Raw genomic sequence first — 26,941 nt, 5'->3', positions numbered from 1 at the left:
GTTAGGTATTGTATATTCCCCTGAAGGATTCACCAAAAAAAATAAAAAAATAAAAAAAAAATCTCATGAGGCTATATGTTTGCCTATGTTGTCACTGATTGATAATCGTTCTGTTCTGCAGAGTTCTGAACCACAGCATATTTATAGCACTATGTATTTGGTAGTGTTCACCTCTTGTTAGAGTCTACATTCTAAGCAGGTTTGTGTTTTTTTTTTATTTATTTTTTTTTCTCTCACAGTAGTGATTCCAGCAGCAGCTCCAGTGATCAGTCTCCAGCTAGATCTGTTCAGTCAGCAGCTGTACCTGCCCCCCCTGCTCAGCCCCTACCTTCACTGGACAAAGATGAACCTCGCAAAAGTTTTGGTATCAAAGTGCAGAACCTTCCTGTGCGCTCAACGGGTGAGGCTTTTATGAAGTCAAAATGAACACATGCACTTTTCAAACAGCAAAACAAAAACCATTGCTCAACTAATTTAAGCAAGTTGGAACGCACTTTGGCGAGAATTAATGTGATTATGCTCTCCCTATCAATTTTAGATACAAGCCTGAAGGATGGTCTTTTCCATGAATTTAAGAAACATGGCAAAGTCACATCAGTTCAAATCCATGGTGCCTCTGAGGAACGATATGGATTAGTGTTTTTTCGCCAGCAAGAAGACCAAGAAAAAGCTCTAAGTGCATCTAAAGGGAAGCTGTTTTTTGGCATGCAAATTGATGTCACTGCTTGGCATGGCCCAGGTAGGTTGCTCCCGTTTTGTACAGAATCCTTTGTTGTTATTAGATTTAGAAGCAGCATTTTGACCCAACATTGATCTCTAATCTATTCCTCAATAGAAACCGAGAGTGAGAATGAGTTCCGACCTTTGGATGAACGTATAGATGAGTTTCACCCCAAAGCTACAAGGACATTATTCATAGGAAATTTGGAGAAAACCACAACTTATCATGACCTGCTTAACATTTTTCAGCGTTTTGGAGAAATTGTTGTAAGTAGACATTTGAAAGTGTGCTTTAAAAATTGTGCAAGTTTTTAGAACAGTAACTGTATTAACACTGCATATTTATGTACATATTCTGTTTTTACCAGGATATCGATATAAAAAAGGTAAATGGTTCCCCACAATATGCCTTCCTCCAGTATTGTGACATAGCAAGTGTCTGTAAAGCAATTAAGAAAATGGATGGTGAATACCTTGGCAACAACAGGTTAAAGGTGAGGATGAGATCAGATTATTAAAATTGGAGTATTGTTACATATAGCTAACAGCCAATCCTCATTTAATACAAACATTAAAAAAAAAAAAAGTATTCACAATTATAAAAAAATAAAATAATAATAATTGTACTCATTAGAATTAAAACCTATAGATTACACGGGACATTTGTTTGACTTAATGTGAATTTTTCTTTCCTTCAGCTTGGTTTTGGCAAAAGTATGCCCACAACATGTGTATGGTTGGACGGCTTGTCCTCCAGTATTACCGAACAGTATCTCACAAGGCACTTTTGTCGTTATGGACATGTTGTAAAGGTGATTTAAAATTTCTTTAATTTCTTTATGATTTGCGTACTGTGGGAAGTCGTGGCCTAATGGTTAGAGAGTCGGACTCTTTCAAGGTCACTTGATTTCTATATATAATTTTTTTAAAAAAATTTTTTATTAATCTAGGTTGTGTTCGACCGACTAAAAGGAATGGCCCTCATCTTGTATAATAATATAGAGTATGCACAGGCCGCTGTCAAGGAAACAAAGGGTTGGAAAATTGGAGGAAATAAAATAAAGGTCTGTAATATAATAAGACTTGTCCCACTGACAAACCAACTGTTTGTTTGTCTAACAGTGTTAATTAAATTTGTTTGTAGGTTGACTTTGCCAACCAGGAAAGCCAGATGGCTTTTTACCGTTCAATGCAGGCATCTGGACAAGACATAAGAGATTTCTATGAAATCATAACTGAACGAAGGTGAGATGTTGTATGATAACACCTCTTTTATTATGTAGAATCATCCTTTCATTTTCCTTAATTTTGTTTTTGTTTTTTTGCAGAGAGGATCGCCGGCCGCCATATCATGAGTTCACAGCTGAACGGGCATACTATGAGAATGTGCGTACCCCAGGTTCCTACACAGAGGATCCACGTCGAAAATATCCTGCCAGAAGTCGAGAGTTGTATTCAGAATGGGATCCTTATCAGGGAGATTACTATGACCCACGATACTATGATGACCCCCGTGAATACAGGGATTATAGAGACCCATATGAGCAGGATATTCGAAAGTACAGCTACTTACAAAGAGAGCGTGAAAGGGAAAGAGAGCGTTTTGAAACGGATCGTGAACGAGACCACGGTCGAAGAACAATTGAACACAATCAAAGCCCATCCCATCCACGTTGTCCTGCTAGTCCTGCTGCCTCCCCATCCCTTTCCGAACGTCCTCCCAGTGACTCTGAACATCATGTTTACAGCCGCTCATCTGAGCGAAGTGGCAGCTGCAGCTCACTTTCTCCTCCACGATTTGAAAAGCCAGATAAAATTTGTTTGGAGAGGCACAATAGGAGTGATAAATCAGAGAAAGACAAATCAATTTTTGAGGCAGAGCGTGGAAATGGAGGAGAAAAAGACAAACGTGCTGGACGTAAGGAAAAAGGAGACAAGGACAGGACTGAGAAGCAAAAGCTGAGGAAATTGAAACTTGCATCCCCTACTATTCCATCATCAGAGCCAGATGTTGAACTTGACAGGGACACCAGCCCAGAGGCTATCTTAACTCTGCGAGGTAAATCCAGCAAATCATTGATCAAAGACAAAGACTACTCTGGAAAAGGAAAACTTGATCTGCCACCTTGTGTTGTCCAGCTGACAAGAGTAAAGGAGAAGGAAGGGAAGTTAATAGACAGTATCCTCATTGAGAAACAAAAAACAAAGGTTGGGAGTGACCCTGTTCGGTCTCCAAACACTCCACCCTCTGCTGATCACAAAAGTATGCCTTTCCGCATAGAGACTCAGGCTCGAGATTTCTTTAAGCATGGAAAACATCTCAAGGAGAAAGGCTTGGCTGGTCAAGTTGAGGTTGTGGATAAAGAGGGCAAAGTGAAAAACAAAAAATATCTCAAAACTGATTTTGCATTTGACACCAGCTCTTCTGTGGATGCTGACCGCTTGGCTGCACGGAAGAGGCGCTTTGAAGAAACTTCTGGAAAGGCTGACAATTTAAGGAAGATAAGTCAGGAGGAGGAAGAAGTGAGGTTAAGGAGAATTATTGATGAATCATTGCTGAAAGACATTTATTATGATAAAAAGATGCAACGAAAAGAAGCGTATAAGAGAGAAAAAATGAAGCTAGAGAGGATGGTTACTGTTAATACTACAAAAGAAGAGCTAGACACTGTAATGTCAGTAGGGCTCAGTCTAGACCTTCAGGCTCGACTTGGGGAACCAACTGAGGAGGCAACAGATCCCTTAGATAGCCTTGATCAAAAGACAGGTACTGTTGGAGCTCAAAGTCTTGCAGTCTCTGATGATGGAAGTCTAGATATGGAATTTTCAAGAGACCAAGAACAGCAGCACTTAACTAGCTACCACGTACTCTCCCCAAGGCTAGAAAGAGATTCTGAAAGTAAAGAAAGTTTTCTATCAGACATTGATCACTCGCAGAGTTGCAGAAAACAAATGGAGCAGAACCGTCACCTACAGCAGCAATTGCTAGAGTATGATAAATCTGATAAAACTGAAAGCACACCCAGCACTGATGCAGAGGACTTTGAGCATCGAAGTCTTGTGCATGAGATAGGAAAACCACCTCAAGATGTAACTAACGATTCACCACCCAGCAAGCGAATGAAGTCAGGACCATTTGAATTTGATTTTGGCACTAAAAGACAGAGAGATTATCAGAGGTTCAGACGGATAAATGATGAACCTGAAAGGAGACTTGCTTCACTTCCAGGGACACCCTTTGCTGAGGATGCATCACAATTACTGGAAAAAGAGCCAGATTCACCTGTGGCAATGAATAAAAACTTCTTGCATTTTGATGTATCAAAATATAATATTGGCAACTCAGTGCACCATGGGCTTTCATTGCATGCAGAGATTTTGAAAGTGAAAACATCAGTCACAGAAGAGGAGTTCTGTTGGGAGAGCAATATTAGGCAGGACACACTGAGAGGAGAAATGAGCTTCCCCACCAGTATTGTTAAACGGGAAAGTATCCGAAAACGTCCTGAATGTGAATTAGAACCCGGGGAGGTTCAGTCAGACTCTGATGAAGATAGTGAAAGCAGACAACTTTCACAAAAGCCAAACTCTTTCGAAAGAGAGCATGAAGAGAGGCTTTCAGTTGTGAAGTCTTCTGAGTCACTTGAAAAGAAGAAGTTCTATGAATTTGCATTGGATAAGACCATAACACCAGACACCAAAGCTTTGCTTGAGCGGGCTAAGTCACTGTCCTCATCTAGGGAAGAAAATTGGTCTTTCCTTGGTCATGACTCAAAATTCAAAAGCTTTCGGAATAGCACAGACAAAGAGAAGTCTGAACCCACTCCAAGGCCTATTCCTTCTTGGTACATGAAAAAAAAGAAAATTCGCTCTGATTCTGATGGAAAGCTTGATGATAAAAAGAAGGATGCTAAGCCTGATGAACAAGAACGACAAGAGCTCTTTGCTTCACGCTTCCTTCATAGCTCTATCTTTGAACAGGACTCAAGGCGACTTCAGCACCTTGAGCGGAAAAATAATGACCCTGAAGTTAGAGTTGGTAGAGATAGTATTACAAGTGATTCCCAAGTGGAACAAGTTGGAGCAGGAGGATCAGACCTCTCTCAAGAACCAAGAGTACTTTTTCATAGCCGTTTCTTAGAACTTCAGCAAAGAGATAAGAACCAACAGCTGCCAGTTTCAGAAGGATTTAGTCTAACTGAGGAGGAGGAGGAGGAAAAGACATTGGACGAAGAGTGTGGGACTTCCCCCAATGTATCAGAAATTTCCCAAGAGTTAACAGTTAGTCATATTCCAGCTACAACATCACCAATGTCTCTGTCTAAAGTTTCAGAAACTTCTGTGCAGCATGACGAGCCAGTTTTGCACTCTACATTAATTAACAAAGGTGGTCCAGAAATAGTGAATGAGCAGTCAGAAAATGCTCCAGTAGATTCTCTGCCATCAATTAGCCTAAAGGAGGAGAACACAGCTGTTACAGTGAGTGCTGTGCCCACTGAACCCATGAAAAAGGAAGATGTAACTGTCAAAGAACTTAATAAAAAGCTGAGCGAGTCCATAAAAGCTGTAAACCCAACTGTTGAACAGGATATTGATGTCAAACCTCCTACTCCTGGTGCAACTCTAAGTAATATTGAGCCAGAATGTGATCCTTTTCAGGCATCTTCTACAACATTTTCAAAGCCCAGTCAACCTCAAGACATCGCAGAGCTTTCAGAAACAAAAACAGAATCTGTTAATGCTTCTCTTCACAAGGTTGCATCCCCACTGGATGTGGAGCTGCCAGAAACAGAACCTCAGGTTGAACAGGTACAGCCACCACGTAAACAACCCAAGAGTAAAAAGGTAAAAACTCTCTCACCAACACCAAACCTTCAGGTTGCTAATGAGAAACCAGCTACGCGAAAGAGTGAACGCATTGATAAAGAAAAGCTGAAAAGATCCTCATCTCCCAGAGGAGACTCTACAAAACTCATTGCTGACCCCAAAAACTCGGGAAAATCTCCAGTTCATGCAACAGATTCAGAGCAGGGCCTTGAATCAAACACAAGCCATGGCAAAACACGGCAGCGACGGAATGTACGATCTGTCTATGCAACACCCCATGAGGATGAGGCTTCTCAACAAACAGGAAAAGAAATTGCGGAACCTCCTCGATCAACCCGTAAGCGCTGTAGCGAAAAGGAGGCTGCAACACAACATATGGTAACCACACCTGGCAAGAGAGGTCGTCCACCCAAGACTCGCAAAAGAGATGATGATATGTCTCCAGTTAAGGGAGATCAGACAAAAAATGCTGAGAGTGAAGATGCTGAAAATAAGGAGTCAACAAGTAGTGGAGAAATATCTAAAACAGCAGAGACTTGGCGCTCTCCGCGATCCCAAAAGGGGCAGTCTTCACCAATAAGAGCAGGGCAAATTAGAAAAACATTGAAATTGGACAAAGTTTCAGGTAGCCCAGAACCCATTCAGTCAGACACAGCAACGGTTGATGTGTCACCTGCCCTAGATCACCAGAATGAATCCAAAGATCAAACTTCAGTGCAAGTTGTACAATTGTCACAAGATACCAAACAACATAACATATCTAAAAGAGAAAATGGACTTGCACATCCTGCTGAAGAAAAATCAACAGATAACAATATAGAAATCACTTCTGTAGAAAAAACACAGGCATTAGATCAGAAAGTCAAGGCATCAAGGTCAACACGGAACACCAAATCGATGCCTGATGATAATTCTGTAAATGTTGTAAATCTCACTATGGATGCAGTTAAGGATGCCTTTCATTCAGGTGATGACAAAGCTGTAAGTTTGGAAGGGTCTTTGAAAACCAAAACCACACAGATAGTAAAAGAAGACTCAAACATCCCAATTCACCACAGAGATGAAAATGTTCACATTCCTGAGGAAAAGGAGGAGACTCTTTCAGAAATGGAGACTCCTATTGATCCTGTGGCTGCCTTGCTTGCCCGTCAAATGGAACTGGAACGGGCGGTGGAGAATATTTCAAGTCTTATAGATGAACAGCATTCAGCCCCTTACAGAGAGCCTCGTGCTGAACCAGCTACCCTAACATCACCAGTTATAGTACAACCTGCAAATGATGCAGAAGTAGAAAAGCCTGCCAATCCAGCAAGTGAAACTGAATTGGCTGCTGCAATTGATTCCATTACTGCTGAGGATATATCAGGTGATGCAGATGGATTCTCTGCTCCAACAACATACACCGCCCTCCTTCCCACACCAGGGGAAGTTTTGCCAGTATCAAGTGAGGTTATTGAACCTGAGACAGACTTGACTATAAAGACTATTGTAGAATCTGAACAAGGTAGTGTTATGATTCCAGATTCTAAATCATCTCAAACAAGTAACACTGATACTTCACTCACAGAGTCTCCATTATCAGAGGCAGCCAAAAAAGGAGGAAGAGCACGACCAAAGAAATCCAGAGGACGGAAGGTTTCTTTGAACAGAAAATTAGATCTCACTGATGATGCAGTGCTGGAACCTAAATCCACGATTGTCAAACTTCCAGAATCTATCCCAGAAGAGATTCAAACTGCCAACCCTAAGGCAGCAACATCAGCTACTGCAGCAGCTGTAGTTACTGTTGCTGCTGCATGTAAACATGAAGCTACAGCTACAGTGACTTGTGACACACCAAAAGAGGCAGAACAGCCTGCTGTTGACCAGCCTGAACCTCAAGAATCTGCCTTCCACTCTGGGAATAACAGTCCTTCTTATTTAAGGACAAAACAGTCATCTCCTGAACCAGTAGCACCTGCCCTTACTTCACCTACAACTTGCCTGTATTCACCTGCATCATCTGAGACTCCTCTCACGCCCCCTGAGTGGAACACTAGAACAGAGGAGAAAGGAATTCCACCGAAACCACAAGTTAGTGTGGCACGGTCTACACCAGGAGTTGGGGAACCCCCAGCAAATCCCCCAATGCCCCCTGACACAAAGGCCTCTGATGTTGACCCAAGCTCCAGCACACTGCGAAAGATTCTAATGGAACCAAAGTATGTGTCTGCTTCAAATAGCAATGCTGTTCCAAGTATGCAGTTCACTACCACATTAGCAGATCCACGGATGTCTGATTATGAACATTCAGTTGAGGCTGTGCTGCCTTTAAAGACTTCTCTACCCGAAGACAGACCTAGCCCTGTAACTCAGCTTGTACCCCGTACAGCACCAACCCAGCCACCTACTCTGCAACAATGTGAGTCACCACAGATCCTAAAGGAGAAACTGGCTATAACTTCCACCGCTACTTCAGTCATTAGTCGGATCCCTATGCCCTTTGATTTTGAGGACACTCCTCACATCTCGTTAAGCAACCGTAGCCCTGGTATGTCCTTACCCAAGCAGAAGTATCGTACAGGCTTGAATGAAAATAGCCGGTATCATGGGCTTAACCCCTCTGATGATGGCAGAAGTGTTGGGCGCCCTGTTGTTGAAGGCACACATTGTAACACAGGGTCAAGTACTGGTTTGAGGGTCAATACATCCGAAGGTGTGGTAGTTTTGAGTTATTCTGGACAAAAGACAGAGGGACCACAGCGGATCATTGCTAAAATAAGTCAAATCCCACCAGCCAGTGCCATGGATATAGAGTTTCAGCAGTCTGTAACAAAATCACAGATAAAACAAGAACCACCATCTCACCCCTCTACCCCAAAAGGATCACAGACACCTTCATGTTATGGACACGCAGGGGTAGTATTAGCTGGCCAAACATTCAGTGCTCAGCCTGTTATTTCCTCAATTAATCAGGAAAGTCCTAGATCTGAAAAATCTGAAGCATCCTACCACACTGCTCAACAAGGAGGTTCGGTGAAAACCTTCCAACAATCCACAAGCCATCCTCAACTTCTGAGGTATGGTCACTCAATTACACAGCAGCAGCATATTAAGAAAAATGGAGCAACTGAAACGGTTTCGATGAAAGCTGAGATAAAACCATCACAGACCTTCAATGTAAAACCAGTTTTAAGCCCACACCACCCATCTTTGGCAGGCAATCACATCTTAAGTCCAAGTGCTGCACATGAAAGGGTGGTCTCACAACCCAAGCAAGATTCACATTCTCCAAGGGCATCAGGCCATTCCACGTCACCCTTTCCAAAAGTTTGTCCTCCTACCAGCTCAGTTGTTTTGGGACCAGCTGGTCCTATATCTCAGTATGTATCAAATATACACCATGCTGAGCAGTCGGTGATCATGACCCCTCATAGTGTCACCCAATCTGTGCCAATAGGTCATTTGTCCCAAGGAGATGTCAGAGCCAGTACTCCATCATTATCTGGAATAGGTTATGGAATCCGTTCAGAAAATCTATTATCACCTCGATCTGCACCTCCACAGCGCTCCACAACTCCTCAGCCTGCAGTGATCAGAGATGTTGTACTGAAGTCACATGCAAGTTCATCTGTTGATGGTCAGGTTGTTGGGACAAGCAGTGATGATCTGCAGAGTCTCCCTCAAGGACTTCGTAGAGCTTCTGCACCACAGTTACAACCGGAAAGCATAGTAATGCAGCCCGAATTCAAAGGTCTGCATCACAGAGCATTGTGTCTAGGTCAGTATGCCAGAGATATGCGTCTACTTGTGCACCAGCGTTTGACTGACCATCCAGGTGGTGTTGAAAATCGCCAAACTCGAACACCAGAGGCAATGCAGTCGCCTTCACACATACCATCTGCTTCTTCTAAAGTCTCCCCTGTGGTAAAGAACGCTCCACAGACTGGGAGGGATGCACCAAAAGCAATGGAGCTAAAGATGTCACCCTCCCCTCACTCTGACAATAGGATAATAGGACACCCACCTGGCTCTGTGATGGTATCTCCTCAAGGAGTTCAGTTGATTCATCCTGGAAATGCAAACTCCATGTCTGAATACTACAGAGAAATGCGAGGCTTCTATCCTCAGTATCCAAGTCATTCAGTAATTGGAATTAACTTGGCTAATCGTGGGATAGCTGCGTCACAGGTGAGAGTTTGTTTTGTGCTCTACAATCCTAATTTAACAATCAATAGCCATGCATTTTTTTCCTTTTTTTTTAAATGTATCTTGTCTTGATTTAAAATGTACATTCTTCATCAGGTCTCACAAATTGATCATGGTCAGAGACACAAGGCTCCCTCTGTCTCCTCCATTGAGTCTGTGGGAAGTTTTGGCGAATCAAAACTTGACGGTTCTCGCATTCGACACCCAAGCTCCATCGATTTGTCTCACATATCACGGGTTCAGGGTGAGACTGGCTCCCCCTCTTACACTTCTCCAGTGACTATAACACCCAAATTGGAGTTACCGATCACCGTGCAGAAGGGACCTCAAGGACCTAACCAGATGCAACCGCCATCCTCAGCCAGTTCTCAGATGCCATCAGACTTTAAACTTGACCACACAGGACTTCGGTCCATTGATATGGTGCAGTTGTTAACGGTTTGTAAACTTTTTATTTAATTATTATTTCTATTTGTTTTTAAATTCCATCAGAAATTCAATAGAAAACATTCTTAAGGTTGTAACAGTGTTTTTGTCTTCCTTTAAGCAGAAATACCCAATTATTTGGCAAGGTCACCTGGCACTTAAGAATGACACTGCAGCAGTGCAGCTGCACTTTGTGTCTGGTAACAGTGTTCTGGCTCATCGTTCACTGCCGCCACCAGAAGGAGGTGCCTTTCTTCGCATTGCTCAGAGAATGCGCTTAGAGGCCTCACAGCTTGAGGGAGTTGCAAGACGTATGACTGTAAGCATATCCATATGTAACAAAACTAAGCAAAACAAAATCTACTGAAATGTCAGGACAGTATTGGGAATTTAAAGGAAAATCTTTTTTTCCTAGGCTGAAAATGAATACTGCCTTCTGTTGGCATTGCCTTGTGGACTGGACCAAGAGGATGTCCACAACCAGACCCATGCTCTTAAAACTGGTTTCATCACTTACCTGCAAGCAAAACAAGCTGCTGGAATTATCAATGTCCCGAACCCAGGCTCAAATCAGGTTAGTCCTCTCAAGAATGAAAATTACAGTGACAGTTATAATCATGTGCAGTAGAGTTTTCCTGGAAGATGCTGATGCCTAACCACTCATTAAAAATGAGATGCTTCCATATGTGAAAATAAATAATTTAGCCATCTGCTGACTTAAAATTGTACATTCCACTAACAAATCATTTTCTTCCTTGTAGCCAGCCTACGTTGTCCAGATTTTCCCTCCTTGCGAGTTTTCTGAAAGCCACTTGTCTCATCTTGCTCCAGACCTTCTCAATAGCATCTCCAGTATCTCTCCCCATCTTATGATTGTTATAGCTTCTGTATAAGAGGGAGATCCCAGCTTCCCACACCAACATGCCAACACCAGCCTTTGGGACTTAACAGTTTTGTTTTTTTTGTACTCTGGTAAGCACCTCAATGTTAGTCAAGTTTACTCCTTTTTGGTCATGTATTCACTCTTTTTTTTTTTTTTTTTCTTTCACCAGCCTTTTAATCCATTGACTCATTGCCGCGTCCGTTTAGCTGTGTATCACCTTATAGTACACAGAGATAAATGGAGCTATTTACAATGATCAATTCTCTGATCATTTTTTTTCTTTTCTTTTTCTTCTTTTGGAGATTTGTATCTATGGTTTTAAAAAACACTGAAGATCTTTGGGATTATAAGGACGTGTGGTTAAGAAACTTTTTATTGATTAAGATTTCTTTTCTGAAGAATAATCAGACCAATCATTGCACTATGTTATGAAAATCAAAAAAGAAAAAAAAAGAAAAACAAGTTTGTACAAATTTGGTTATTGAAATTGTAATTTTGCTTTATTACTTGGACATGCTTCATTCACCAGCCATTTTTGTGGTAGAGACTAAAAATGTTGTCTAGTCAAAGTAGTTTGATTGAATTCCTTTGACACATTTTATAAAAACAAAAAATAATAAATAATAATGTAATATAAAGCAGCTACTGTTCAGTCATAAGTAAACAAGTTACTTCCATATTATTTGTAGAAATTGCTCTCAATCTAGTCCTTGTTATCTCCCAAAGGGACAAAATGTGGGAGCATTGTGAGTTGTACAGTTTACACTTGATGCCTCAATTGGGGATTGTATGAAGACTTTTTTTTGCTTTCCTCTTAATACTTGCAAAGTGAATCAGGCGAAGGCCTGGTTGTAAATATGATGTATATTTAAATACTTTCAAAGCAGTTAAGAAGCATAACAAGACTGTCAGACTCTTGCCGTCAACCGTGAAAGTGAACTGTCAGTTACCACTTGAGTATCATTTCAGATTATTTTTTGTTGACATTTTTGAAATCAATCCTGTGCCATAATTTTTAAATGGAGAAAACGAAATGAATTGAGATTCATTAAGTTTTTATTTTGATACTTGACTTTGTATTTGTCACTTGATCTTTAAGGCCTGCTTTTACATTGCCTTTTTTATGTTTCTTTTGTCCCCTACCTCTATTTCTACCTTTTTTTTCTCATGTTGTAACTATTGGAGGGATCTTAACTGATGATACTGTCCTTTGGACCCCGAAGTGTTAAATTCTGTTTTCCACTGTTTCCTTCTTTTTTTTTTTTTAACATACCTCTGAATGTCCAACAAGAACAGTGCAATGCAAGTGGTAAATGTACTTTGTAAAGGGAGAAAAAAAACGAACAATGAAAATATGTAAAAATTTGTCAGGAGACATGTTAGAGACCGGCTTTTTTGGTCTCCTTTCTTGATTGGTGTCTCCTTGAGCCAAGCTGTAAATAATCATATTCATTTTGTGTTGCTGTTTTTTTTTCTCTGTCTTTGTTTTGTCAGGGTCATTATTTTGTTTTGTAAGACAAAACAAAAGTGTGTAAAGAAAACCGATGCAGAAAGTAAACCATGAGTCTTAGTTTTGCTGTTTCACTGGGTTACTACAATTTCTCTCATGGTCATTTTGAAGGCACTTACATTTCGGTATAGAAATTTAAAATATCAAAATACCAAAAGAACGTAAACAGATACAGCTGATCTTAAAATTTTGTCTGGTTTATCTTATTTCATCATTTTGAGTGTATTTTGCGGTTCCTCTATGAGGACATTTAAAGATGTAAAATAAATTTTGTTTGTTAACACCTTTGCAGATCATTAAATGGTCATTCACTCTCTGCCTGGTGCTGTTTTTTGTTGTTCTTTGGCTTTTCTCTGATTTCCATTCACTATCAGTTTAACACTTGTTATACTTGCCTATCGTATATAGTTTACATCATATTGCTCACTGGTGTTGGTTAACATATTTGATTATTTTAAGAATGCGTTTGAAATTAGAAACGCATGAATTCAAGTGTAACATTGAGTTGAAGATCAGTGACCTACAGTGGTAGTGTCCGTAACAGCCACCTGATGGCAGTAGTGTGATACTGATAACGGTCTGTATTTTCATCTAATGGTTTATTATGGGTTTTGGCTTATAGTTCACTAGTCTTTTGTGCGGTTATGCAGTAAAACTCCTTTTATGCAGTAAAAGACAAACAATATATCTAGTGTTTTTCTTGAGGTCAAGCACATCTGATGATGCTAACTCTAAATTAATGCAAATTATTTTCAATCTTAAGGATGTCATACAATAGAAGTCAATGGAAACCTAAATACCAAGAAGCCGTACCGTACCAAAAATAAAAAGATGTAAGGACATTACTTTTATAGATGCAATTATTTAAACGTTTTGCTACTTTCCAAAAAGTTAGCAAAGTTTAGTATGTAGTATGCAAGATGAATATAAACGTTTAAGAATAAATGTGTGTGTATTTGTACACATTGTATGTAGGAGTGTGTGTGTGATAGACAGTGGGAATGAGGTATTTTGTGTTCTGACCAGTCCTTGGTTTGATTTGCCAGATCCTGTATAAAATCATATTCACAAACCCGCATGATGTTCCACAGGGAATTCATGGAATTCCCAGGGGCAGTGTTTGTGGTCATGCTGGCATGACCCTTGAAGATCAGGAAATTTGTGAACGCTGTGAGCTGGAAGACACATCACAGAGAAAACAGTCTTCATTTATCTAATGATCCAGATGTATTCCATCCCGTCCATCAGTGCACGTTATGCAGGAATACTATCTTGCTTCAAAGCTGTGGTTTTATGTCAGGTTTAATCACAGAATATATACATATTTTGAACTTTACTTAAATGAAGGATCCTATATTCTTTGAGCTTGAGATTTAGCTGTGAGTAAATCTAGTAAACTTTGCACTACCTATAAATCTGAAAGACAAAACGAAGGGCAAGTTGCAGACAGGTTGTGCCAAAGACCTCAAAGACATATCGCTCTCCTCATCTTTCTTTTCATCCCAGTAGGAACAGGGGTGTGTTCATGGAAAAAAAGGAGGTGAAGTATACAAGATTTACAATGCCATGACAGACCAAGACCAGGAATGTTAATTGACACCCACTCCTGGCAAAGCAGCGATGCATTTGCAGTAAGTATGAATCTGGAGGGCCCAATATAATAAAAGGAAAGTAGAAGAATCATCTATAATGTTCCCGTCCAGTTATAAACCAGGCCGACGGCGAAGGTAACAGTAGGAAGTTCAGTATGTAGTAAAAACCACAGTTGGAGGACACTGGAACAGGAACAGGCATGCAAATATCTAATGCATTCAAATTGCTGGGAGGGTTTTAGACTACTTTATTGAGGCCATATGTCGGCGCCGAGTACATGTGATATGATACTTAGATACTTAGATGGTATTTTTATAAACACATCAGACCACTTTAGAAAAATCTTTTTTGTTTTTTCTCTCTAAGCCTTTACTTATGAAAATTAGAGTACAAACATATGAGAAGTATTCGCTTAGGACCATAGTTATCCAGTTATACATAAATGCTTTTATTATTTTGTACTTATGGTGAATGTAGGGATATATGTGTGTATGCAGGTGCAGGAATGAATTGCAAAAATGTATTTTCCAGACACGTGTTTGTACTGTCCTTCATCTTTCCAGCTCTCTGTAATTCTATGGGCATGAACCACACTGACTGGGCTCCAAAAGACCAAATTAGAAAGAGAAGGAAAATGTTAAGAATGCTGAAAATACTGGGGTTGGCTTTTCTTTTTCTGATAAGTGTCCACTTTCCACCAGTCATTTGGGCACGCTAAACATCCTTGCAATTTAAATGATCTCACAAGCTGCTGAGCTGATACATTCCTTATCAGAAATAGATTCACATGTGCACTGTTTACTCCTTTTGTTTCTTTGACAAAAACCTAAACCTAGCAATCATTTATTTATTATATTTCAAATGAGTCAACAGGGTGGGAGTAGATGCACAACATGGAGACATTCTGTTCTTGTTGTGGTGAAACGTTATTTGTTTTGAAGCACTGCAACGGTTATTTTACATAATTTTATAATAAAAACACAGTCCCAGTCATCATGACATACCATCTCCACAAGAAATAAAAAAAAACATTCTCAACAAGTATTAACTCCTATGCTATGATCCACAGTGTCACTTCCCTTATATATGCACCAGCTGTAGTTGTTAAAAGTAATGATTAAAAAGCACTAGTTTGTCATAAATTTAAAAGGATAGTTCATCCAAAAATGAAAGTTCTTGCATCATTTACTCACCGTCAAGTAGTTCCAAACCTATATGAATTTCTTCCTTCTGCTGAACACAAAAGAAGAACGTTGGTAACCAAACAGTTGACGGTACCCATTGACTTCAATAGTATGGAAAAATCTATTATGGAAGTCAATGGTTACCGGTAACTGTTTGGTTCCCAACATTCTTCAAAATATCTTCCATTGTGAAAAAAATCATAAAGAAACCAATACAGAATTTTAACAATATCCAATTAATTATTGTTCTTTCAATAAACAGTCAATTTTTATAACATACAATCAAATAAAAAGGAATTAAAGATATACCAACAATGCATCAAAAAAAATTAGTAACCACTTTTTTTTTTATTTAATTCATATCTATATAAATCAAAAGGTTTAAGTTCTTCAAAGTGCTGGTAAGCTACAGAAAGAATAATCAACAGCAACAAGTGTGACCGCTATAGAGAAAGCAACATACATTTCATCTATCTATCTATCTATCTATCTATCTATCTATCTATCTATCTATCTATCTATCTTGACACTTTTCTCATGCCACACTTCCATTTTCTCACGCAGTCAGTCAAAAGCACCCTCAGTCAAAACTGTAATAAAGATATTGACGAAACAGACAGGCTAACAAAGTGTGGACAATGTAAATAAGAGCTTCACTGTAAGATAATCTATTTAGAATCCACCGTGGAAATTCTCTGAAATTGAGATGAACTCAAACACTGGCAGCCCTTACCTTGATATACATTTCTTATAGGTAGAATAGTTCATTGGTGCGGTCTTTCCAAATGGGTAATTTTCAACTGCAATAAAAACGGAGGTCGTTTTTTAAACTGGGAGGACTTCATTTTTAACTTATGGTGAGCATAACAATTTTGACACGCTTCATTAATTAATATGTTAACTAAATACACTTGTCAACATTTGAAGTGGATAAAAAATGTTCATCAAAGTTGTCCTAAGACAAGAACGCATTTTGGTTTTAGTTTTTAGGATAACTTTGATGAAAGGTTTTGATCCACTTCTAACGTTAGTGTGTATGATCTAGTCATAGTTCACGGAAAAAGTAACTGAGATTGTGTATTATTAATATAAACTTTAATATTGCAATATTGTTGCAGATCCTGTTGTGAGGTCCTTGTTTGCTGTGGATTATATTACTCAAAATAATTTAAACTCGAATAAATTTTTCATGTCCATATGTGTGTTTTATGTATTTTATAAATAGCACTGTAGTAACTGGATAATGTGCAGTTAGTCAAGGTTTAGTCAATGACTGTATATTTGTAGGTCATTTCAGCAATTTTTTTAATTTTTTTTATTGTGGTATAGGGTTGTAAAGTTATGGAGTGTAATGTTTCTAGTCATTTTTTTTTTTTTTAATTAGCTAGACCCCCTCAGTGACAGGAGAGATACCCATCACAGATAAACAAATAGCGCCTACAGCACACATATAAATAGGCCGAAAGGCATATAAGCCTATAGTACAGGAAACAATGGCTCCTTTCATATTCGTTTTTGTTAGTTACGGTGGTCTTGACCTCCAAAAGAGTATTACATATCATTTAAAATATATTTTACAGACATGAAAAGCTGCTGAAGACACTTTTGGGCGATTAAACCTCTCTTTACAGTATTCCTCTCTTAATGTCACTCTTCTTACATCATGCTTAGACATTTGATAACATAAATATGGGCTGCTTTTAGATAATCGCTTCACTTCAATGACATACTGTGTTTATCTGATATGAGCCTCTTGCATGATGCCAAATTCAAACCAGACGGCTTGATTTTTCGGTCTTTTTTTGGGCCCACTAAAGCTTCGTGACAAGCTTCAGCACAGTTTACTGTGAATAGCTGAATCAAAACAAAGCAACAAAAAGGTGTGAATATGAGAGCCTTCTGACCTTTTAGTTGAGGCAGACTCAAATTAATATTTTTGAATGGGCAGTGTTCCATTTTTATCTCTGAATTAGTCATAGGAAAAAGGAGACCTCGCTGAAGATCACGCGAAAATGCTCTAAAAGATGACGTATGTCCAGAAGCCACACTGCTGTGTCTCACTTGCTGGCAGAATAGTCTGAAGAAAGCTTTAGGATTTGATGCAGCTCTTCTTTTCATACCCAACACAATGGCCAGGATGTGTTCAGTGCTGGATCAGATAGCACTGGGGTCAGCTTGCTCTTTGCGTAGCAAAAGACTGGAAAAGGTCATTGCTGCTGTGATAGGATTCACCTGGTGTCTTAAACCATGCGAATGCGTTACCTCCTCCGTGACATCATCTCCTCTGCTCTGAGGCTGAAATATAATCTCAGACGCAAGTAAAGACGGGCCTTGCACATAATTATATCTCACTGCAAAAAAATGTTTCTCTTTGGGTCAGTTTGGGCAGAGCTGGGATCAGATCAAGAGTGTACAGTGCGGGCTGGAATCTGGTTGTACTTTCTGAGATTTGTTTTGCTTCTTGCGATTCTGGTTTCAATGCAAGTTCAGCTTGTGGCATAATCTTGATTACCACATAAAATAATTTTGATTCATTCCTTGTTTTCTTTGAAAAATGCAAAAACTGAGGTTGCGGTGAGGTGCTTACAATGGAAGTGAATGCGGTCAGTTTCAAAATCCAAATTATGCTGCATAATTAATATAACATAACCTCTAATATTACTTTTACTAAAACACATGTTCTGTGTGTGGTGTTTGTGTTTAGTTTAAAACATTCAAGGATTCGAAAAAACCAAGAACTCCCACAATGCCTGGGTTTTGGGTGAGGCAGCGTTTGGGCATAACTGTTGCCCTGTGAAATTAATCCATTATAGTCAATGGATTACACCAAGTTTGAAAAAAGAAAATCCACAAGCCAGACAGAAAGCTTTTTCTGACTTGTTGAAATTGTTGAAACAACATAAGATAGATGCAGTCCCAGCAAGGATGTATTATTCAGAGCGTTTGACAGTAAGACTGGTGTAGGCGTATTTGGCTGACTGGATGTTTAGCTTAAAGGGAGTGAATTTCATGACATACACTGTCAAGCATTATTTTTATTTTTCTCAGCCTTTTTGCAAGAAAATTTACAATAGCTGGGATTGTTGAATTTTTATATTATTAACAGGTGTTTTGACAACAGCAAACAGACCAAAACAGTTAAAAATAATCAAAAAGTCTATTAATGTCAGGTTATTTAAAACTGCTCATTTCCCAACTAGAGAACAAAATAAACACACACATAATAGCTGATTACTCACTAAAAACACCCACAGATCATGTAATCAGGCTTATCTTATTTTGACGTAACAGAGTTGTTATATCTTAGTGTGTGAGTTGTTTACTTACTTTTTTAATTAGTCTTCCCATTAACACCATTATATTGTTCATTTAGACTAATTCGTGAATGCGGAAGCGCACAAACACAAGAGGTGGATTTAACGCATGAACCAATCCCAGCTGATCATAATCAATCATAATCCAATCATATCGTGATGGAGGCGTTGCCTCCTTTTACATGACTTTTCCCCATTCATTCTCAATTACCCCCCACTATACCCACTGCCCGCTTTAGAGGGTCTGTTAAAACCATAGACTAAAACATGGACGTAGTGGCCGTGATGTCACCCATAGTTTTCTGAAGAGCGTTTTTGAAGCTCAAAGTGGGCGGAGCAGGCCGTTGCCATCTTGCCAGCGCGTCACTCCCGGATCATCAAAAATGGGCAAAAAGGCGGGAGCTGGTTGCTGAAAGGAAAACGGCACCGTTTTTCCATATTCCATTATGTTCTTCCCTCAACTTAGACAAGTTGATACATACCTCTCCCGCACTGCGCCACTATGCTAGTGTTTAGCTTAGCACCATTCATTCCTTAGGATCCAAACAGGGATGAATTTAGAAGGTACCAAACACTTCCATGTTTTCCCTATTTAAAGACGGTTACATGAGTAGTTACAAGAGTAAGTATGGTGACACAAAATAAAACGTGCCGATTTTCTAAGCGGATAAAAAATGATAACTATAATGTATAGCGGAAGAGCACTTCGCAGCACTTCGACCTCGGCGCAGTAATATCATCACTCCTGAAAACTCCCCATCTCCCTCTCCTTCTCCCTCTAACTTCCATCAATACAACCAACGTGACCTGCACGCCTGCACTATTGGTAGTAGTTTGGGGGAGTTTTCAGGAGTGATGATATTACTGCGTCGAGGGCGAAGTGCTGTGAAGTGCTCTTCCGCCATACATCATAGTTATCATTTTTATCCGCTTAGAAAATCGCAACTGTATATTATGTGTCACCATACTTACTCGTGTAACTACTCATGTAACCATTTTTAAATAGGGAAAACATTTAAGTGTTTGGTGGCTTCTAAATACATCCCTGTTTGGATCCTAAGGAATGAATGGTGATAAGCTAAACGCTAGCATAGTGGCGCTTTGCACTACAGTGATTAAGTGCACGCACTGAGACGGGAGAGGTACGTATCAACTGGTCTAAGTTGAGGGAAGAACATAGTGAATATGAAAAAATGGTGGTGTTTTCCTTGAAGCCACTCCCACCTAGCACCACGGCAGCGTCAGCAGCAGCAATCCACCTGTCACTCAAGTGGCCACGCCCTTAATTATGCAGAACTTTAAGGCTTAATATAATTTAAAGTTGTGCTGGGTGACATTGCATCAACACCAAAACATCTTTCAAAAAAATCAACATTAGCTACATAGACCAAAACAACTTTTTGTACCATCTGCTGTAAAGTTGGGCATGAGTCTATGGGACTGACTCCCTTTTAGAGCCAGCCTCTAGCGGCCAGTCGATGAATTGCAGTTTTAGTCACTTCCTTGCTGGCTTCACGAGACAGAGCTGGAGGCTGCCGCTTGGATAAAACTCAGTTGGCTCAGGGGAGGCGAGAGAGTCACAGACTCCTGCTGTAACTTTACCTGCTGGTTTTGCTGTTTAGACTATGTTTCTTTAGAAAAATGAGTGATTTATACACTTTTTAATGTCATATTTTGTGTTATATGCATTGTTTTTGTACTATGCCTCCCTTGCCTCCTTGGAGGAACCACCCCTGATATGTATGGAGACAGAGCAGTTAATTGATTAAAATAAGCGACTGTTCATGGACACATTTTTAAACAGAAATGAAAAGCAATAAATAACATGAGAAATAGAGATCCTCTTCAAAATGGCACTTGCTGTTCGGGTGCAGTGGGCATGTGTGGTCTTGAAAGAATCATATATGCAGGACGACAATGCAACATTTTGGATTGCATAAGTTGTTCCTGCCTGTTAGAAGTCTATCACACACCCTACCAACAGACCTGATTTATTTGTGGTTAAGGTGGAACTTTAGCGACATGTAGGAGCAAGCAGACGGAGCTGAAAGAGAAACAGGGCATGAAAAAGAGGAAGAGAGATGCAGTATAGGAGTGCTACAGGACTGGCACCAATTTAACCGTCACATGTACCGTACAATTGCCTAAAGCACTCATAAGAGAAAGGGGCAGCTTCTGTAATATGACATGCTCTTTTCAGCTCCATACATTTGACAGTATGCATACTAATCATGTTTATTGAGATACAATTAGGTAAAACACATTTGAAAGGTTTTTAATTCTTTCAGAGTTGTGAATTATCCTAACGGATATTCACAATCGAGCTGAGTTGAGAGAATGTGGACACTGTGGGACTGTTCAAACTAGTAATTCAAGAGAATTGAATAGAATATTGATTAAAACAATACTGAAGTGTGCTTTATTAGAGTTTAATGGTTGTAGTAAACCGTGTTTTTTTGTGCACCTGTGGATTTTTGTGTGTACTTGTTGGGAGGGGGTTGGGAAAGAGAGCGTCTGCATCTTTAAATGGTCACCATGTGCCAATGTGCTTAAATTGAAGAGGGCTGCTGTCATCTGGTGAATCATTCTGAGGGTGGTGTTTAAGTCGGGCCAGCAAGTACAGACATGTTCTCGTACCTCATTTAAAGCCCCCCATGAGAAGATGATGGGTCACAGATTCACAGCAGAGTGTAAGATGTGACATCTGTCAGCAAATGAGGAAATGATTTGCAGCCTTCAATTCCAAACCACTATTTGCCTGTCAAAACAGAGGAGCTTTCTTTCACAAGCCTGCCCAGCTGTCAACGTCATCTGACTTTTTGGGTCAGTGAATTTATTTATTTATTTATTTAGGACTAGTTTAATGTCATCTCATTTATTTATTTTTGGTACTACTTATTTAATTTATTAAACTTTTAATTTATTCGACTTTAACCTTAATGCAGTTCATTCATACAACGAATACACCTTTTCTATGATGATGAGTATTTTTAAAATATATATATATTAAAAACAAATCCTCTGAGAATGTTATGTGGGGTGACTCCCTAAAAATTAGGCTGGAATGTTTGAATAAATAATTCATGATATTTGAAAAACATTTTTTTTTTTATTTAATTAATTTTTTTTTTTTTTACCTTTGATTGACTAGTGTACTTACATGAATTCAAGGTATAGTAAAATCATATTTTTTCTTTGATGGTTACTATGGTTACTACACATGACATATTTGAGAATCATTCAATTAAATTGAAATTTGAAAATGGTTTAAAACATTTTCAAAGCCATATGAAACCAATGTAAATACAAAGAACACATTTCTAAAAACTTTTTTTAGTTTTAAACATGATATTTTTTAAAAGATTTTCCCTTTTCTTTATTGTTCTTTATATATTTTATTTATATATCATAGAAAAAAATATTCACATTGAGAATTTGGTGGTCATTTTTGTATTTGGATTGGTTTTGTAAAAAAGATGTCAGAAAGTATTACTGGATTAGAGTTTTTGTTTCAGCTTCTTGCACGACACACTACACTGCTCTGTGCTACACCCAAACTGTCTCTCATTGGTTTCGATTGTTATCTTTCCACTGATAATGAAACTTCCATGACCTACATAACCATGCAACAAATCATCCTTGAGCTGCTACTTTCAAAATGTAGGGTCACTCATTCTTATCAACCGAATAACACATTTCCATCTGTTGTAATATTTTTTTTTTTATCACGGTTTTGACTAATCTCCTCTTTGATCCTCCTCGTCCCTCCTTTTCCTTATGTGATACCAGTACATTATGAGTTCCCCCTCTACATATACATAATTTACACAGCTGCCTTCCACTTTCTCTTGGCTGTGGCCCCTTTGTAGGGCGAGGGAGGAAGGAAGGGCCAGTCAGCTGGTTGTGGGGGGGTGACATGCCTGACGTTCCTAATGCCTACCTCAATAAACCAATGTTAACCTCCTGGGGCTCAGACTGCTGGAACAGGTGCCTTATTGCAGTCTGCTCACTTAATACAGAGCAGTGAAGCCGTAACCCATTAGCCGACCACAAGTGCACACAAACAGTCTCGCTCAGAATTCAATCATGCCGTTAGGACACACAAACTCGTGCATATTATTTGCTGCTCTATCTCTTCCTGCTGCCTGGCTCATCTGAAATGACGCATGACTGAACACTCTCAATGTTGGGTGGGTCGTGAGCACTGAATCAACAGGTGGCCATTCAACAAGACTGGCATTTATACAGTAAGTAAGCCATGATGTGAATTATGCCAACTCTGTCAGAGTGAAGTAAACGCTATTTGTATTCTCAATCTCTCCATCTCTCACGCACATACAGTTTCCTTGAAGAGATAAGTTTGTTGGAGGATGAATTCCCCAGTGACAAGATCATTCACCTCCAATGAACATCTAGAACATCCCTTCTGCTGGTCTTGTGTTAACTGAGCCTTGAGCATATCTAATTAAACAGGAGGTATATTGTTGTGTTCCAAGTCAGAGCATTGGAATGTTGTTCTAAAGGCCCTTGGTGCCCAGAGAGCATTTATTCATTCAAGTGAATATGTGCGCTGCTTTATGTAGTCTGATTATCACATGATTGCCCGGCTATCAGTGGCTGCTCGTTTCCCTGGTCTCGATTCTTTGGTCTGTTTGTGTTGGGGTGTGTCAGTGAAATAATAAATGAGATTTATGATACCAAGCGCAAAAATTAAAACTGCTGTAATCCACAGGAATGTTGCATCAGGTTATCTATCTGCTGTAACTACTGTATTGTGAAATATAAAATGCATATTTCTGACTTTCAATTCAGATTGGATAAGAAATATTCAAAGTTGGGAAATGACTATATATATATATATATATATATATATGACAGCACATTTTATATTAAAAGGATAGTTCACCCCAAAATGAAAATTCTTTGGTCATTCACTCACCTTCATATCGTTCCAAACCAGCATGACATACTTTCTTCTGTGAAACATAAAAGAAGATATTTTAAAAACTAAACCATATTTCAAAACCAAACCATTTTGGTTGATATCTATGTATGTAAAAAAAAAAACTTTTGTGTTCCACAGAAGAAAAATAAATCCTAGAGGACTGGAATGACATAAGAGTTAGTAAATGATGACAGAATTTTCATTTTTGGGTAAATAATAAAAAAAAAAAATGGTGTATAGAAACTGGAAGGAAAACGAATGGCAAGTAACACACTGAATTAAACATAGCCCAATATTTGTTTATTAATAACGCCGTAAAATATGTTTACAGTGTATCTCTTTAATTCACCAGATTGCTGCTTTGCTTGGCAGCTGGCAACTGTTGGATATTTCTGCTTTTTATTAAAAAAAAAGAAGAAAAAAAAAGTTATTTTACTTGTAAACACCTCTAGTAAAAAGTAATATATTTAATATACAATTATGTCATACTAAGTATAGTTCAAATCTATTAACATATTTACTGACATATTGCTTGAGACATAAAAATGATATAAAAATTATAATTACACTTAATTTGGAGTACTACTATGTGCGCAATTCTTAATATTAAGCCTAAATGTGTTTTAATGTCAGTATTGATGAGGATTGTAGGATCATTGAATAATATCTGTCTTTAAATGCAAGATATTTAAAGTCGAATTAATAGTTCCACTTTAGCACAATCAAATATACTTCAACATATCTGTAGTTGGATTCAGCCCTACTTCTGCACAATTAAAATGCATTAAGTACAAAATCAGTTGTTCTAACATAGCAGACTTTAAGTATACCAGTTAAACATACCAGAAGCACAATTGCAGGGTATTTCTATTAAGTACACGAATATGTAAATGTATTTGTAGTATACTTAACATGAAATAGATGTATTTCAAATACATTTTAGTAGATTTATTTTTCACTAGGGACTGTTCACTGTATGCAGCTCTTTATTGAACACTGGTGTTTGTTATGTAGTGCTGTTACCACTATTTTTTAAACAAGCCACATGAGTTTGAGTGATTTTATTTTATGGTTAAGAGAGTTTTATGGTTAAGAGGCACACCGTTTTGTGTAAAATCACTGTAATGCACAATCTCTCATGGTTTATTGCTTTAATTTAACCTGATTTCTTCAATGTGCTAGTGATAATCCTTTCATTTTCTTGATTACACAGTTGTGACTCTCTCTCTATACAAATGAAAATAAACATATGATCCATGAAGAAGTTGTGATGCAAAGGAAAGAGTGAAGAAGACGCTATCTCCAGCCCCCTTCATCTGAATCAACAGAAAGAGCTGCATTTCAGAGATGCTGAAGCATCGGAAAATCGGTAAGTGGAGTGGAATTTCTCTTTATGTCTCTTTCTACCGACCACTCAGTCTTGCAGTAATTTTAGGGTTAGGGCCGCAGTGGCATCTCCTCTATTCCCATCATTATCTCCATCTGCAACCACATACGGTAGAGTCTACAGTGCAGCTCAACCGAGATGCTGAAACGACATTTAAAGTGTTGGCTGTATGTGAGCTATAGATTCTAGTGACGACTCACTCCAATTCAGCCAAACAAATGTAGACTAATCATTGATCTCTCTCTCTCTTTAACTACTTCTGTCTGTCGTTAAGCACAAAAGTGACCACACCTAATGTTTAGTCCCCTTCTAAGCTGTCCTTATTCAAATTTCCTGTTTTATGATTACGTGTGTTATCGCTGAAGTCGCTTCATAAACTTTCTGTGGTGATGGTTCCCAAGTGGAACCCGTGTTTAAGCCCCTTCATGTGGCTCAGCTGTGTGTGGTCTTCTGCTCTGAGCGTCTTTCGGAATTGTGGCCCATAGTCTGTGAACTAAATTCTACTGAGTAAATATTCTACCAAGCACTTTGTGTCGCAATAAAAAAATCATCTTCTTGAACTTTTGACCCGGCTTTCAAATTTACCAGCTAATGACTCTTATCATGTGATTACGCACAGTGTGTCAATACCAATTCAATCGTTACCATAACAAACTAAAAGCCAGATAAAAATCACACCCTATTCATTGACCGTTCAAGTGGAATATTCATTAAGCAGTTCCCTTTATTATTAAGATATCCCTGACAATGTCATTATAGCATGATTGGTATACTATACAGCATATCAGTTTTTTTATTAATATTTTTAATTTTTATATTATTATTTAGATTTTCGTAAACATTTGGTAATTTTGCTGTTTTCGTCATATTTATACTACTACTACTACTTATTGTTATTATTAAATAAAACATTTGTGCAAATAGTTTTGTAATTTTATTAAATATTTTACTATATTTTTAAAATGCCTTTTATTTCATGTTTCAGTTATTTTAGTTGTATTTTAATCAGCTAAACTAAACAAAAACTTGAATGTTGCCTTGTCAACTAGCTGAAATACATATTTATTTTGTTTTATATTTTATTTTTATAGTAACATTTGTTTTATTTCAAGTAAAATTGTTATGATTGTAGTTTTAGTTAACAATAATAACCCTGTCCATGATTTATACAACATAAGCCAATATTTAAAGGGATATTTAACCCCAAAATAAAGATTCTGTCAATTTACACACCCTTATTCTTCAAAAAGAAGATAAGTGTTTTTTGTTCATAAAAATGAACTTCTTTTGTTTTCTCCAGAGGAAAGGAAGTCCTGCATGTTTGAAATGACATGAGGGTGAGTAAATGATTGCAGATTTGTCATTATTGGGTGAACTGTCCCTTTAAGAGCTTGAAGCCCCAGTGTTTCCACAGAGGTGATTGACTGAGATATACATTAGCTCACACATGCGTCTTTGAGCAACACTTGCTGCTGTATGTTGATGGGCTAAGTAACAAAAGACCTGCTGTTTGAGTGGACTACCACCTGTCCTTCAACAGCACTGCCTTCACAACTTCCCCCACACTTTCAAACCACTCTTCATCCATTCATGACTTAAGTTTCAGGATTTACGATGTTATTGCCACCTTGGTAACTAGTGCACTTCAAGTGCTTTACATTTTATAATCTCAAATTGCTCTCATGTAAGAACAAACTGTACTTGCAGAGAATACAAAATAAGAATACTGCTTTCATCATTCACATAAAGGCCTTAAAATGCAATGCAAATAATTATATAAAAAAATTGTAAAAAAAATCAATAAAAAATAATGTCCAATAAAAGAAAATCTACAATTTAACATTAAATTTAAAATAAAAAATTCATATGCATGTGTGAAAAAACATGTGTGAAAAAAAGGGTGCGAGGTGAGAATAGTGGTGTGGGAAGTTAAGGAGATGGCATTGTTAACCAAAAAAATCTCT

General features: G+C 38.4%; 1 protein-coding gene and 1 long non-coding RNA gene across 5 annotated transcripts in view; both read left to right on the top strand.

Annotated features, from left to right (window-relative positions):
• LOC109098214 (msx2-interacting protein-like) overlaps nt 1-12,870 on the top strand; it is a 28,233-nt gene extending 15,363 nt beyond the window's left edge. For 3 of the 4 annotated variants that reach the window (XM_042750842.1, XM_042750844.1, XM_042750845.1), the window contains 12 exons: nt 240-400; nt 539-739; nt 836-987; nt 1,089-1,214; nt 1,419-1,532; nt 1,671-1,784; nt 1,865-1,965; nt 2,049-9,717; nt 9,832-10,173; nt 10,286-10,480; nt 10,577-10,735; nt 10,923-12,870. In XM_042750842.1, coding sequence (XP_042606776.1) covers nt 240-400; nt 539-739; nt 836-987; nt 1,089-1,214; nt 1,419-1,532; nt 1,671-1,784; nt 1,865-1,965; nt 2,049-9,717; nt 9,832-10,173; nt 10,286-10,480; nt 10,577-10,735; nt 10,923-11,054 — 9,466 coding nt within the window. In that variant the 3' untranslated portion in view covers nt 11,055-12,870. The remainder of the gene's footprint in view (nt 1-239; nt 401-538; nt 740-835; nt 988-1,088; nt 1,215-1,418; nt 1,533-1,670; nt 1,785-1,864; nt 1,966-2,048; nt 9,718-9,831; nt 10,174-10,285; nt 10,481-10,576; nt 10,736-10,922) is intronic. The other variant, XM_042750843.1, reaches the window with a different exon arrangement.
• Nucleotides 12,871-20,992: 8,122 nt separating this feature from the next.
• LOC122142010 lies at nt 20,993-26,723 on the top strand. Its single transcript, XR_006158280.1, has 3 exons — nt 20,993-21,468; nt 24,804-24,959; nt 26,278-26,723. It is a non-coding gene; the product is annotated as an uncharacterized LOC122142010 (long non-coding RNA).
• The last annotated feature ends 218 nt before the right edge of the window (nt 26,724-26,941 follow it).

Source organism: Cyprinus carpio, chromosome B23, assembly GCF_018340385.1.
Source record: "Cyprinus carpio isolate SPL01 chromosome B23, ASM1834038v1, whole genome shotgun sequence".
In the NCBI taxonomy this organism is placed as follows: domain Eukaryota; kingdom Metazoa; phylum Chordata; class Actinopteri; order Cypriniformes; family Cyprinidae; genus Cyprinus; species Cyprinus carpio.
The sequence above is the reverse complement of the archived record's forward strand: the minus strand, read 5'-3'. Positions and strand labels throughout refer to the sequence as shown.